The 16,656-nt window shown below is 35.5% G+C and overlaps 1 protein-coding gene across 1 annotated transcript; it reads left to right on the top strand.

Moving 5' to 3' along the window:
- The first annotated feature begins 977 nt into the window (after positions 1-977).
- On the top strand, positions 978-14,960 carry DEPDC1 (DEP domain containing 1). Its single transcript, XM_026665684.2, has 12 exons — positions 978-1,130; positions 1,806-2,071; positions 2,504-2,654; positions 3,658-3,767; positions 4,747-4,877; positions 5,396-5,443; positions 6,265-6,405; positions 6,783-7,628; positions 8,275-8,447; positions 9,432-9,608; positions 10,928-11,113; positions 13,262-14,960. Exons 1-12 carry the CDS (start codon positions 1,083-1,085, stop codon positions 13,400-13,402), a joined length of 2,418 nt encoding a protein of 805 aa, XP_026521469.1. The 5' UTR covers positions 978-1,082; the 3' UTR covers positions 13,403-14,960.
- Positions 14,961-16,656: the final 1,696 nt, after the last annotated feature.

Raw genomic sequence — 16,656 nt, 5'->3', positions numbered from 1 at the left:
TTGATGTTTGTAAGCAAGAAGTGGATGAGCAGAAAGGAGGGAAGTTTACTCCTCAAAATACACTTGGCGTGAGTTTCATGTGTGGCATCAGTTGTGACCCAAGAGTAGAGATGGTAGTGGTGGTTACTCTCAGACAGGAACTCTGGTGGCAGGAAACTCAAAGTGAGGCAATATGTAGGGATATACAGTATTTTAAGCCCCTTTTACATTTGTATATAATTTGAATAAATTCAATAAATCAGCTAAGTTCCCACACACAGACATATAGGCACATCAGTATGAGCAAATTGGTGTGCAAGACTTTGAGGATCTATTCTCAGTCACCCAGGTCATAGTTATATCAAAAGGGGTTTTTATTTTTGAAAAGGCAACTGGACTGATTGAAGACATTTGGCTTCCTACTGATGGAAGCTTCATCAGTTGTATTGGATGGTGTGGGAGATTGAAGGACCGTTATTGACAGTTGAGACTAGTTGCGGGGGAGTGGGGGGGAGACAACTTTTATTTTTAAAATAAAAACCACTTTGGATAGACTTCTGAGGGCATTCACCTCTTTCGGCCAAGGGGAAAAAAGACTTGTAATAAATCTTCCGAAAATTCAAGTTTTAATATTTGCACAAAATACTAAACGGTGTGCGTTTAGAGCCAATCCAAGAGGACTAGTTCAGCCTTAAACACTTTTCTTCTCTGGCTAGTGCTACTCAGCCCAGCCCTTCAGCTAGCCTGAGATTCTACACACCCCTACACTCGATCTTAGCCAAAGGGCCGAGAATTGATCAGCAAATAGTCGGGACTTCCCACCCCGCGTTCCGTTAACGCAAGAAACTGAAGTGGAACGCCCCGCCCCCGCCCCCTACACACACACTTTTCCTCCGTTTTTATAACCGCCCCCATTTCCACGTGACACCTCCGAGCACGCGCACCTGGCTTCCGGTGTCTGGGTCACGCGGCCCCGCAACTTCACCAATCAGAAACTCCGGAACGCAGTTCAAACCTCCAGGCAGCGGTTGCTCAGTTGTGTGGACGTTTTCACAGCTGCCGTTGGCCGTTGTGTTCGTTGGCTGCGCTATGTTGTAGCCGCGATGGAGAATCGGGTGGTCTCTCCCGGACCTTATCGCGCCACCAAGCTGGTAAAAAACAAAACAAAAGCGGGGAGGGTGCTTTCTGGAGAGCCAGTTCTTATGGGAGTTCATTGATCTCTGTTGTGTTGGGCGCATGTGCGCCTGTCTTGACGTACGAGCCCAACATTAAAGTGTTGGCTTGTAGTAGAGCGCAGTCCGTGAAAGTTTTACAAACTTAATCCTAATCCACGGGCCAATCTGGAGAGGTGCTCCGAAGATGTGGTTTGTTCACGTTTTAATTCACGTTGGCATCGGTGACAGGAGCGTCACTGGACGGTGATCAGGCAAATCTCTAGTGCAAAAAAAACCCCCAAAACATCAGGATTCAGCCGAGTTTCTTTTGCTCTCCATGAGAATCCACGTTTCAGAGCATTTCTAAATGGTCTTCAGGTGTCTTTTCATGCCCTATAACTTGCCCTGGTGTAGTAACAAGATTTCACCAGATTCGACAGCTGAAGTGAAGATTTTACTCAATATTAGTAAAGTCTTGGTTGCAACACAAGAGTCAAATATATTAAAATTACTGTTTGTAAAAAAAAAAAATAACAAACCATTGTATGTACTTTTTGCACTGTATAACTTGAAAACGTAAAGAGGTTTAGCATAAATTTGATATATAAACGAATGTGTGTTTTATTTCTCTGTGTCCTCTCCCTTTACAATTTCATTTCTCTTGACTTACAGTGGAATGAAGTTACTAAATACTTTCGGGCACAAATGCCACAAAAGAAACACAGACAACACTTTAGAAAATATGGAAATTGTTTTACTGCTGCCGAAGCAATCGACTGGCTTCATGCATTACTCAGGAATAATATTAATTTTGGTCCAGAAGTTACTAGGCAGCAAACTATTCAGCTGTTAAGGAAATTTCTTAAAAATCATGTGATTGAGGACATAAAAGGAAGATGGGGTTCAGAAAATCTGGACGACAATCATAACTTGTACAGGTAATTTACAGAATTATTGACAGAATCTGTGAAAATGATCATATATTGACTGTAAAAGTTTGACTGGTTTCCTTATTTTGTGGCTTACTGGAACAGAGATATTTATATATTTTACCCATAAATTCAATATGGAATTTTTAAAAATCTGTTTCAAAAGATCAAATTTAGTAACCCAATATAATAAATGCTTTGTTTGTACCAAGAGTGCTGTATCTTGTAAAATGGCACAATCTATATTTTAGTACCAAAAAGTGACGGATATACCTATTTTCCTAATGAAAATTATTTATTTGATGTATTTGAAAATTTTTGGTTTTTTCCAAATACTCTTTTATCTTCAATCTATCTTGCAAAAGGACAAAATTCTCTGTGAAGAGTTTTGTTACATATCAATTAAATTGCTACATTGATATTTCCTGTGTCAAATTATAGATTTCCTTCAGCTTCCCCTGTTAAAATTTTGCCACGTCGATATCCATTGAAAGAAACCCTGCATAATGTACCCAAAAAAACAGAAAGCATGTTTAAATTACCTCAGTACTCCAAGAGAACTCCTAAAAAACATAACCTTCAGGAATGTCAGGTAATCTATTATTGATTAATTGTGTTTACAGTTTAATACCTAAACAACTGGGACAGCCTTATCAAGGTGAAGTGTTTATATGGAGTATCGTTTCCCTCAGGTTTAGATGATCCTGAAGACATAGTTCTTCTGGGTAGACTTTGCAATCTTTTAAAAAATGATTATTCTTGAACTTAACAAGTATAGATCATTTTTAAAAGGTCTATGTAATAATTTGTCTTGATTAGGCACTTGTTTCTGTTTTGGCCCACCAAAAGTGAGCTTGATTTGCCAATTTTATTTACAATTATATCCAACTGTTGTGCACAAATAATGAGGTTTGAGTCATATAAGGTTTCTATTTGTTTTGTATAAATTACGCATTACAGATAACCCTCGACTAACAACAAGTTCATTTAGTGGCCATTTGAAGTTACAACGGCACTGAAAAAAGTGAATTATGACCATTTTTCACACAACTGTTGCAGGATCCCCATGATCAAAATTCAGACACTTGGCAATTTAGCATGCTTTTATGACAGTTGCCGAGCCCCAGGGGTCATGAGATCACCTTTTGCGACCTTCTGACAAGCAAAGTCAATGGGGAAGCCAGATTCAGTTAACAACTATATTACTAACTTAACAACTACAATGATTCACTTAAGAATTGTGACAAGAAAGGTTGTAAGTTAAGACAAAACTCACTTAACTGTCTTACTTAGCAATGGAAATTGGGAGCTCAAATTTGGAGGTCATAAATTGAGGGCTATATGTACCTTTCTGCCAAAAAAAAGATGGCAAGTAATGGTTTCCACTTTCCAAAGTTTACTGCTGCATTTTGAAATAAGTATTGTAAAGGTCATCTGGTCTACAAGCAAGTGTCACTGTGACTGCTGGCAGTTTCCTGCTAGCTTAGTTGGGACCAAAAAAATGGATTATGGACTAAAATTACCAGTATTCTCTGCTGAACTTTGAATAAAAGTCTCATGCTTTTTACAAGGTGCTTGTAATTCCATATTTGCAGAACAACAAAGAAAATGTGAAATATGAAGATGATAAACAATGGGTAGCGAATGATAGACAAATAACTCAAGCAGATATAGAAGAAATTTGGCGAAACATTGTTATGATACAGTAAGTAACAGATGTATTTCCTTTTTCCCATAGATTTTAGAAATAAGAATAACAATTTCTGGGAAAATGATTATTCTAGTATCTCTTCAGGACAATTTCTTGATATATAAACTTGTGTTATATGCACTTGCTCTCATAATATTTTGAAAATCAAATTTATGAAAACTTACATACCAAACAGATGAAAAAAGCTTGTGTTACTACACTTCTACTGTATCATAAAAAATTCTTTATTTAAATTACTTAAATAGGTAAATGAAATCATTTTAACTATTTAGTTGTAGTATTGGTATAGAACTTCATCAAATTGCTATTGGACTTACCGTAAAATGAGTTTGTTAGCTTTCAGTCTTTTCCTTTTGTGATCTTACTAATGCTCTCTCCCTAGGATGCTTTAAGTAATACAGGGAATTTTATAATTGTGTACAAAACTTTTCAAAAATGGGCCATTTTGTAGAACACAGGAGTATCCTTTTTCCCCCAGACCTCACCAATTCAGCCTTTCTACTTTATCAGTTTTACACCTTCCAGTATAGAAAGTAGTTTGTAGTATTTCAGATTTACAAACAACTTCTCCAAAAACATTTACTTGGAGAAAACTATTTACTTATGTCCAAAACAGATGGATCAGCATTATTTGTTATTCCCCAGAATATTCCATATTTAGAATAATAAATTTTGCACATTTCTAGAATTTAGACTAGTCTAAATGAAACTAGACTAAATGAAAGCTAAAGAGGAACCACAAAATAATAATTCTTCTGCTATATTAAATGTTTATCTCTTTTGGTCACCCCATGATTCAGTCAAATCTTATATATGGTATATAATTTGGCTGGTTGACAAAGCTATGTAAAATGTAATTCTTAACCATTTTTTAGTTGCCTAAAGCAAGATATATTGAATTTTTACAAACCTGTTTCCTTGAGAATTGCTGAGAAAAGGTTTCTGAATTGATTGCATTTTTTCCTCTTCATAGTTTGCAAACAATTTTAGGTATACCTTCTTTAGAACACATCTTGCATCCAGCACAAATAATTCCTCGCTACATAATATATAACATGACTAATACAACCAAACATGGAGTTGTTTTTCTGCAAGATAAATCAGGCAAGTGCTATAATGTAATTTTTAAAGCTATGTCCAGCTTAAACATGAGCAAAAGTGTGATGTATCTTGTATTAGGGGATGTAGGCACCTGTCTTAAACATAAAAGCTTTATCTGCATTCATTTACAGGAAAACTATAATGTCATTAATAGAGATTCTAGCATTTTGATAGATATTTTAATTTTAAATGCAGTTTAAAATTATGAGTAAAATTTTAAAAAGTTGACCTATTGTGTTTCACTTCTCAATTTTCTATTTGAAGTATGTTTATCCTTAAAAATCAGTGTTGGGAACTGGTAAGTTACATTCAGATTCCCATTCAATCACAAAAAAATAGCCATGAGTGAATTGTGGTATAGTAAATATGAAGTTTACAATTATATGCTTTTTAAGCATTTTCTGTATGTGCTGTTGTAATCCTTGGAAGAGTGATGAAATACAAATATAACAAATAAGTTTCAGTAGTTTGGGTATAAAAGTAATAGCTGGTAAATCTTTTATCTCCCTCTTTTCTTGCAGAAGATTTTCCTCACTGGGTATTGTCAGCTATGAAGTGTTTGGCAAACTGTAAGTTAGAAGTATATAAGGAAAATACAATGCAAAAAGAAGAAAAGTAAACAATAATGTGAACACTATACTTGTAGCAGGATCCAATCTGGGTTGGTCACTAGGACCAGAGGTTTAGTCTTCTGAGCTTTTGGGCTATTTGTATGTGTAATATTTATGTGGTGTATAGTTGTGTGTCACTTTTTAGTTGTTGATTAGAATGTTAAGGGCCAGTTACTAAGTCATTGGCTGTTGTTTCTTATATTGTCAAGTCCTTGACTCCTAAGTACCTGATAAGCTCATGGTAAATCAGGACCCATTTCCCAGCTTCAATCATTTCCTTGGGTATCTTTGTACCTCCTCGGCCAGCAATCTTAGTAGCTGAAAAATTGAATGCATGTCCTTGTTCATTGTAATGTGAGGCTACCAATGAGTTGCGGTCTCCTCGTCTGACCTGACTATACTTGTAGATTCCATTAAATTATTTTGCTCTAAATGTTACAGTATCTGAATTTAGAAGATGAATGTGAGATAAAGTGCCAATAAAAAGAATATAATATATAGAATAATGAAAAACATGCATCAAAAATAATGCGTGTTTCAGTGAACCTGTTCTTTATAACAGGTTCGTTATAAGGAACAGGTTTTAGTGATTTTGCTATATCATATATACATAGATCTTGATAAGATCTTGTATCCAGTAATATCCGATTTAGTTTTATAAATATTTCATCTGATGAATTGTTAATATAGGATGTTAGAAAAGCAGTGCCCTGCTATTCGTAGGACTTGAAATATCATGAGATCAGTGTTGTTGAGATTTCTTTCCTCTTGCATTTCAGGGCCTAGATGTAATGACCTGAGTCAGCCAACATACACGGGTTTTGAGCGAGATGTGTTCAAAACAGTTGCTGATTATTTTCTTAGTCTCTCTGAACCTTTGCTTACTTTTCAGTATTATGAATTATTTGTGAAGATCTTAGGTATGTATCCATTCATATCAGGGTGGTGCAGAATCCCGGTATATAGTTGAGAAGACCTAAGATACTACAACCGTATATTAATTTTGGAAAGAAGTGTGTCTAGTTTTACAGAACAAGTTATCAAGTATAAAGTGTAATTACTATATATAATATAATCTTAGCTTTTGTGCAGACTGCTAATCATAATATGATTCATTATGTACACTTGCATATGTGAGCTATCCTTTGCATGTATGTTTCTGAATACCTTTTGACTGAACATACAGTCTTTCAACACCACTAACTTTTAAACATTAATCTCTATTTTAATTTTTCTGATTATGTTGCTTGTGCTTCTAAATTGCCTGCATTTGAATTTGTATTTCATTTTCTGATAGTTTTGTGTGGCTACATCACAATCCCAAACAGATCCAGTGGAAATGTTGGTATCCAGAACGATTTGGTACATTCAAAACCTTGCCATTTAAACTCGTTCAAGTCAACCGAATATCTTCTGCTAAGTTTGCTTCAGCGTGACACTGACAAAGAAGATGAATCTGAGACTTCTGATAAAGGTTCTAAAAGGCATTCAAATGAAATAGGATGCAGTATGAATTTTCAGCACCATAACATGACTTGTAAAAGTGGTACTGTTCATGTACAAAAAGGTGGCAGTTGTCAGAATCTTTCACAACTGAAAAATGAACAAGCTCTGCCTCTGAGGCTTAAGGCAAGGTGTCACTCTTTGGAGGGAATTGCAGATACAACCTCAAGCAATTGTAGTAAACAATTTTCTCGATCTGGAATACATATTGTGCCACTGACAAGTAATGAGAACAAACTCTTGCACTGTGAGAGTAAACCAGTCTCTGCATTGGATCTATGTTTGGATAACAGTGAAAAACAGACTCACGGCTTCAAGGAAGTTCCTGCATCAAGTGTTCCTGACCGAGAGAAATCTAGTGGCAACCTGGAATCAAAGCAACTTTGTCAGTCTCGGAGTCTATATGGAATTAAAAACTCCAGACAGTGTGCCATGCACGCTCCAGTTGCAGAGATCACAGTTAAACCACATCGAGTAAACCTTGGTCCCAAAACTCAAAGCACTAGCCAACTGGCTCTTAAAACAGGAAGTAAATATGTGGGTTCTGATATGGCCATCAAAAAAAGATTCCACAAAAGTGCAACACAGCTTTCAGAATACATGTTTTCTCCCAGCTTCTTTATGCTGACTGGCAGATCACGTAAGATTGCTTTGTGGAGCATGTCTGTATGCATTTGTACTAACTAGCTTTGCTTATCTGCTTTTTTTTTTTTTAAAGGGGGGTGATTTTGCCAATCCTGGTATTTTAAGTGACTCATTAGCCTGTGAAGGTAAAAGAATTTTTAAGCTAATACTATCTGTTCTGCAAGCATCAGTATTTTCTAGAATGCATGTTAATGCAAAATGTATGTTTATGTTCTCTTGCCAATGCTGGTATTTCTATGACTCAAATGACATTAAGTAACTTGAATCTTTTGCATTGTGATTTTAAATAACTAATCATTTAGCAGCTAAATAGATGGAAGACAATAGGAGAGGCTGTGTCCAATAGTGGTTAAAGTGTTGGACCTACGGAGACCTAACTTCAATTCCTGCCTCAGCCATGGAAGATAATTTTAGGCTAGTAGTTTTCTCAACCCAATTTACCTCACAGAATTAGTGTGGGGATAAAATTAAGGAAAATCCCCATGTAAGTTATCTTATGTTTCTAGATAAAAGTTTAGATTACCAACAAATAAATAATATGCACATCAATCAGACTTTACTTGCATTAATGATATAAAAGGGAATTTTAATTTCTAGGAAAGTTGCAAAAATAATGCCGCTCTGATTTAATAATTTTCTAGATTTGTTGCAGCCTCATTTAGAAAGAGTTGCAATCGAAGCTCTGCAGATTTGCTGTCTATTGCTTCCACCACCAAATCGCAGAAAACTTCAACTTTTATTGCGCATGATCTCTCGGATGAGTGAAAATGTTGATATGCCACGACTTCATGATTCAATAGGCACTAGATCTTTGGTACGATTATTTCTCGTAATGATTTTTAAGAGGGTATTCATGTCGCCTCATTGACAAATGTATTCATAGATAAAAACCTTCCTGCCTTGTCTTGCATGCCAGATCAACTGCCAACATCTTAATGGCCTTGTATAGACTGACAGAGAAGGGCCCAAGTATTTACTGGTAATTTAAGGCAAAAATAAGTTCTGCTGTCCTATCTTGCTTGGCTTTCTCATTTCAAAAGTGAGGCCTGAAATTGGTTGCATCAGCAGTAGACTTCTCCTACTATTATCCTCCAGCAGCTGGCCCCGATTCTGAAGACTGAAGGTAGCTGCTTTGATTAGTTGTCATGATGCCATTTTCCATGTTCAGAATCTGTTTTGAACCAATCCAAGCTGATACCTTCATAGCTGGTGCTAGAAAGATTCATAGATAAACATTTTATTAATGATAGAACGTTTTGCAGAGTAAGATGGGCAGCATATAAATATAATAAATAAATCTCTTTAGTAAGTAAGGGTCCAAAGAAGGGAGATCTTCTTTAGCCACGTACACTTTCAGTACTAGATACAGAAGCGACAGGAAACATTTCACCTGTCCTCCCACAGTCTGTTTAATTACCTACATGCAACTCTGTTTTCTTCTGCATGCAGTTCTTTGTTGCTTGTAACATCCAAATTAACACCAAAAATGCTAAGTTGGATGTGTTGCAGCCCCCACCCGCCCACTCCAAATCCTTGAGTGAAATCTTAGAGACGGTTCAAAGTTTGCCGCCTAATGTATATGTATAAAAGAGATATTAAAACATATGGGGATTAATTATGTCAACAATATTAAATGTAATGTAATTTTTATTTAATGAAAATTTAACTAGTGTTGCCCTATGCTGTCCTGCTATGTACTTTTTTTTGCATACTAAAAATCAAATATGGTGTTCTCTATTATAGCAGAAAGTTATTTTAATACTTGGTGTTTTATAACTGTATGTTTAAATGCTTCCAGATGATACAGACATTTTCTCGATGTATACTGCGCTGTGAGAAAGAAGTGGATCTAGATGAGTGGCTTGCCATAAGATTAGTTTCCTTTCTAATGGATCACCAACAGGAAATTTTAGAAGTCCCTATATATTTACAAATTGCAGTTCAAGATCACATTGAAACATTAAAAACTACTCAGGTAAGGAAAACAGTTATTAACATCTTTTGAGTCAGAGTTACATACATAATTTGCTTTAATAGCCATGGTCTGGGAATTGTTTCTTCAAACTTGTCTGACCATTACTGCTACTTTTCAGATTTAAATAAAATGCTTTGCATTAATGTTACCGGTATATACAGTATTTCCCCATATTGAGACTTTGTTCTAAATAGATTATTTTATGCCCATCAGATATGATTTATCTGATCTGGCATTTCTATTATTTTCCATAGCCAGTTTGCAATGTAATACATGAAGAGTGAACTTCCGTTCATTGCTGTCTTGAACTTTTGAACAATTTTAACAAAAAATTAACAATTGCAGTAATTTGCATCCTGACCACCAAGATTCAAATAAACCATAAGACTCTATTCATGCTTAACAGGCGTTGAAAAAATGTTTTATGTGAATATAAACCATTATTGAATGTATAGTAATACTATAGATTGCCAGAGTTCTGTTATAAGTTAGTTCCTAGTGAAGATTTTGTGGAAATAACATTCATCATTCAGTTTGGTTTTCAATAAATTTTTAGTCTAACTGGTTATGAGCAAGAATCAGTTACCAAGGTTTTTAATTTTCTGAAATTCTGTACACTCAGATGCACACAGCAGTTCAGTAACTCATAATTGGGCCCATTAAATTGTTCAGAGGCTATCTCAAAAGCAGAGGAGTTTTTGAAATTTTATTTAACTTCTCTAAACCTACCATGACATCTGTATATGAAAATATGCTTCAGATAATATCTTAAATCTTATAATTTTTTTCCCTTTAAAAATATGCAGCAATTAAGTTACTTATGAAATGTCATCTAGTGTGTAAATCAGACTTCATTAAATGTAAGCCTTAGAACCTAAAATATATTTCGATATTGGAATGATTCATCTTATCTGAAGTGCTTTTTGATAGTTCAGTTGATAGTGACTTTCCAGCTTTTTCTTAATGCCATCAGGGGAATTTAATAAAGTTGCATTTGTTGTATATTAGTGAATTGAAGGCTAAGAATTGCAATTACAGGTTCCTGTATCAAAATAAAATTATTTTAGTTGTAGAATTCATTTCGTATTATTTTCTTACTTATCGTATTCTCCTGAGATGTTTCAGCTGCTTTAAGCATGTTTATCTTATTCTTATATTAAATTGTGAGAGAATTCTGGCTTATCAGAGATCTTCTCACTAGCCACTGTTTTAGATCCCAGATTAGAGCTTCAGAATTAAAGTTCTTGCTCTTAGCCAGAACTGGTGGTGTCATCCATTTGTCTTTCCTGTTCCATTTGTTTGCTTTTGCTTGCTTGCAGATGGAATGTCTTGAAGAAGAACTGAGCACCATATTTCCAAGTTATTCCTATTGCATGAGGATTACATCTCAGGAATTTGACGAACAGAAGATTTCTGTATCTCAGGCAGCAGTAGCTGAACTTTTGGAAAACATTATTAAAGATAGAAATTTATCTCTGAAAGAGAAGAAGAAAAAACTTAAACAGGTAATGAGATCGGTGAACTGTTTAGACATCATTATTCGGCAAGAAGGCCTCAAGTAATTTTGGGAGATTGGTTTATTTTTGATAGATCTGGATAACAAAAATATTTTTTTCTGGTAATAAATGTGTTCTGTAGAAAACGGGGCTGCATCCCTTTAGCTAGATTATTTTTTAAAGCTTTCTACAGTCCCACTTTTTATTGCCACTCTAACTACTGTGGTGCAAAAAGGACTTAGACTGCAATTGCAATAGTGGTGTCTTAAGAATCTTTACTTTTTGTCAAGAATAACTTTGATCTAAATTATTGCTTTAGATTTGTCATTATATCAGATTTCCACTATCTAGTCCCCTGCTAGAACCTTTAACAAGCTATTATACTGGACCAGGCTTGTATCACTGTTAAAGATATGAGGTGACATCAGCTCATTTAAAGGTGGTGAAAAAATTATTGGTCCTCTCTTTTTGTAATCTTCTTGGATGAGTACAACATGGAGGAATTTTCTACTATGGCAGGATGACAGTTCCTACCCCAGCCCAAACTGTTGTGTTAAAACCCATAATGGGTAAACACAACATCCTCTTTTCCAGAGCTGCAATCTTAAAAATGACACATAGAATCAGACTAAATGGCAGGGCATTTTGAAAACTAAATTTTCTGCCACATTGTGTTATATTAGGAACAAACAATCTATGGCATTCCAGATATCTCATCACAGGCAATGCTTCCTCAAGAACAATTTATAGTTCAGCAGTTACTTGAAGTGCCACAGGTTGCCTGTTAAGAGCAAATTAGAGATTACCACTAGAGTTTGGGGAAATGCTCTTTACTCTTGGGATTACACATTCTCTTAATCCAGTGTGTGTTAGATTGTTACATTGTGTTTTGCAGTTAGCATCATCTCTGACATTATTAATACTCTTAAGATGAACATATTATGAAAACTTGCATATGATACTAGACAATTGTTTTCTAAATATTTACTTGATTTATTCAAGTTCACCTGACACAGTTTATTGTAATCTTCTTTGTGGCAAAGTAGAACATCTATGGCAGAGCTTATTACGGAGGGATTTTTTTTTTCTGAACAAATTGGTTCATAGATTATACTTGTCCTAGAATGTATTAAACAAATCTCATGACTCAAGTCTGGCTCTAAATTAGCAGAGTTTAAGCCACTGCATTTAAGTTACTGTTCTTTATTTTTCCCTCTTACATTCTTTGTGAAGATTCCAAAGAGTTGAAAAAACTTCATTTAAAGGTCCGTTACAGTGTTTTATAACATAGTTAGGCTTTAAAGTTTGACATCTGTTATAGCAGCAGCATGTATTCTAAATGTGGTGGATTACAACTCACAAGATTCTGAATTAGTAAAACTGTTGGACATATGTGTTAGGGATTGCACTCCAGTATATCTAAAGGGCAGCTTTAGATATGTACACATTCCATTTAAGAGGAACAGCAATGATTCCTGATTCTCACATGAATATGTTAGTACTCCCAATCATGAAATGCATCTGCTATGTCATTTTATACATAAATGAAAGAACTATTCCTTATTAAGTATGGTAGAAAGGTCACAACCAACTTTTGTTTCTGTTCCAAGTTCTGTCAGAATACACAACGTATACACACACACACACGCCATCTCTTTCTGGTTTTTGGCTGCTTTTAAATTTAGAGATGCTTGAATAAAAATTCACTGGTTGCTGAGAAAAGACCCGACAATACAGTTTTCTGATTCCAATTTTCTTGTTGTGTTTAGTGTCTCAGCTAGAAAACCATTGCAAATCACTGCCCATATCTTTTATAAATCTTATCTTTATTTTATACATACACACACACACACACACACACAAATAATGAGCTTTTAAATAATTTATTCTTTAACCTTTGAAACAGGTAAAGAGGTAGGCCTATAGAATATCAGACAGTTCTTGCAACGTGATTTTTTATCTAGGTGCATGACCAGAAGTAGGAATTTACATTTATATGTACAAGTTTACATTGTACATTTAAGGGTACTTGTGATTTAGGCATAAATATTTGCAAGAATTGCAAATTGTTAGTTGCAAGTTAGTTGCAAGAATTGTTAGTTCATTTGGCTAAAAAACATTGTAACGTGCATGATGATTTACTGTTTTGATTTACAGTTCCAGAAGGAATATCCAGAGATTTATCGGAGCAGATTTCCAACTTCAGAAAGTGAAGCTGTCTTGTTCGATCACAAGCCTACAATTAAACAGCCAATACTTAGCTTGAGAAAGTCCAAACACGTTAGCATGAAAAGTTAATCTGTACCTCAGTTATATATTTATTTAAAAAACTTTTTGAAAGTGTACATTAGAAATCTTTCAGTAAGCACATTCATGCAAGTATGCATTTTATGAATTTTTTTTCATTAATCCTGAAGTGTGTTTTATAAATGCCATTGTTTACAAAATAATTCCAAAATTGTAAATAGTTCCATTTTTTCATGCTTAATAAGATACAGATGAAGAGCATATTCAATATACCAATAGCAAACAAATATACTAGTAACAATTATAAATACAAACGTGTTGTAACTCTTTGCACTGTTTTTAAAAAAAACATACTGTATTCTGAATACCACAATACTGTGTTAATGTTGATCGTCAGTATATAATCTATTTATATGTTGTATGTATTAATGCTGAGTTAAATAACACAGCTGTGAACAGTGAGCATGAAGCATGGCCATAAAGGTCATGATTGCCAGTCTCACTTTTATTGCAGAAATTGAACTCTTGATTAGAAAAAATGAACAATATTGCTTATACAGCCATAAAGCAATAATTCATTCATTCTTTCTAATGGTTTGAAATGGTAATTAATGGCCCTCTATTGTCCATATGTGCTCACATCTTTGTTATGGTTAAGTTAGTTGTTCATTTTTTATATTGCTTTAGTACAGGGGTGTCAAACTCACGGCATCACGGCAGCATTACGTGACGTATTGGGACTTTTTCCCCCTTTGCTAAACCAGGCATGGGCATGGCCAGCGTGTAATGCATCTGGCCTGTGGGCCACAAGTTTGACAGCCCTGCTTTAGTAGAATTAGATTGCTCAGGCTATCTTCCTCATCTTACTCCTGTTTGTGTTTTCATTCTAAGTATTTTCTATTTATGATACATATGTGCAAATATCAGATTGTTAAGAATTGCTGAAGAGATTGTTTAATGAAACCTATGGTGATAACTCATATTGTGTATAAAAGAATGTTTTAGAAAATGCATTACTGTACATCTACAGACTTGAATTTTAAATGGAAGAATTTAAAGGACATTATTTCATTCCCTTTCTATGTTCCACTATGTGAACCATTTCTAATGTAAACAAGCTTTTCCAGTGAGCCTTGAGTCTTCTGAAAGGAGCAGAAATATTATATTCTATTTTATAACTATGAAAGTAAAGAAAGGAGCTTGTATAGTGGAAAAATTATTTTATTCTCTTATTTTATTAAACTTTTATCACTGCCCATCTCACAGAAGATGGATCTGAATGGCGTATTAAAAATATCAATAGTTAAAACTGCTTACAAAAACCAGTTAATACAAATATAAATAAAAAAGACAAAAGGGAACATATCAAAATAAAATTCATGATGCAGCTAATGTGTTTTAATTAGCAAAATTAAAAAGTTTTAACCAATTACCAATGTTAGTTGAGCAAGCTAAGTAAATAGAAACGCTTAGCAGATATGGGTTAAGTAGCTGAATTTTAAAAATGGCATATAAATCAAATTACATTTAAGTGCTTTAAATATGAATTCTATTATTTATGGAGTAAATAAGACCTGATGCCTGTAACAATCTTACTGCCTGACTAGTCAAAGCAATATATGTGTGTGTGTGTATACATATACATATACATTTTATATATAAAGTCTAACATATGTCTACTTCCCCTCTCTAATCCTCCTTTATCCATAGATTAGTGACTTTGTTTGCCTGAGTTGTATTTGCTTGGAAACATTCTTTATCTGAGGTTTGCCATCCGAGATTGGAACATTCCTGCAATTACAACTCTACACTTCAGCCTTCCAGATCCTAGCCAAAGCCAGCTGACAACTCTCTGACTTGATGCTGACATTGTATTTTTCATTTTTCTCAAAGCAAGTCTGTGTAACATTTGGGTGGCTTCAACAGCAATTGTAGCAAGGATGTAGTCAGGGTTATATATAAGATTATATATAAGATCTGCTTGTAAGTTTCGACGTGGTTTCACTATTCACTCAAGTCCCAGTGAAAGAAACCCTAGAAATCATCAATAACAAATACCAACTACCCAAACACCTCATGGAACTAACAGAACACTGCTTAACCAACACATATTTCATATACAAAGGACAAAGATACAAGCAGATTGAAGGAGCCCCCATGGGATCACCCCCGTCACCCGTTATTGCAAACCTGTTCATGGAAGAATTCAAATCCAGAGCCCTGGCAAATGCCACCCACAAACCCAAACTATGGTTAAGATACATTGATGACACATTTGTTATTTGGCCCCATGGAAAAGAAAACCTGAACGATTTTCTAACAACTAAACAGCACATACCCCAAAATCAAATTCACCATGGAAATGGAAACAAACAACTACCATTCCTAGATGTACTAATCTACAAAAAAACAGATGGCACACTAGGACACACCATATACCAGAAGAAAACACCAACCGCTACCTCAACGCCAGTGGTGGGATTCAAAAAAAAATTTCTACCGGTTCTGTGGGCGTGGCTTGGTGGGTGTGGCATGGTTTGGTGGCCGTGGCAGTGGAAGGATACTTTAAAATCTCAATTCCCCATTCCACTCCAGAGGAAGGTTACTGCCAAAACCCTATTCCCTTCCCACCCCACTAACCTGCTTTCCAGCTCTGCTCTCCTGTGCAGGGCAACAAAAGACCCAGCCAATCAGCTGGGATTCAGAAGGCAGAGAATAGATGGAGGCGGGGCCAGTCACAGATGGTATTTGCCGGTTCTCCAAACGACTCAAAATTTCCGCTACCAGTTCTCCAGAACTGGTCAGAACCTGCTGAATACCACCTCTGCTCAACATCCAATCCCACCACCACCCAGCACAGATAAACTCCGTGGCCAAAACACTAATTGCCGGAACCAAACGCCTGACAGACAAGACACACATAAAGACTGAACTATGCACCCTGACTAAAGTACTGACAGCCAATGGCTTCTACAAAAGCAAAATCACAGGCCTGATCCACAAAAACACACTGAGACATAATAGAGACCTAGAAGATGAACAGACCTATGGAACAGCTGTCCTGCCCTAGATAAGAGGTACAACCGACAAAACTACACAGGAACCACATCAAGACTGCCTTCAAAACAGACAGAAAAATAGTAGCCATCCTAAGAAACCCCAAAGATAAAATTGACCTGGAAAACTAAGGCATATATGAAGTCCCCTGCACATCATGCCCTGCCACATTCATCAGACAGACATTTTATATATATTGTGATGACCCGTAGTCTCAAAATAACCCAAAACATATATTAAAAGTTCGG

This window comes from Notechis scutatus, chromosome 3, assembly GCF_049901735.1.
Source record: "Notechis scutatus isolate UNSWTSFEM ecotype Mainland chromosome 3, rNotScu1.2, whole genome shotgun sequence".
Classification (NCBI taxonomy): domain Eukaryota; kingdom Metazoa; phylum Chordata; class Lepidosauria; order Squamata; family Elapidae; genus Notechis; species Notechis scutatus.
Note: the sequence above shows the minus strand (reverse complement) of the source record. Positions and strands in the feature narration are given on the sequence as shown.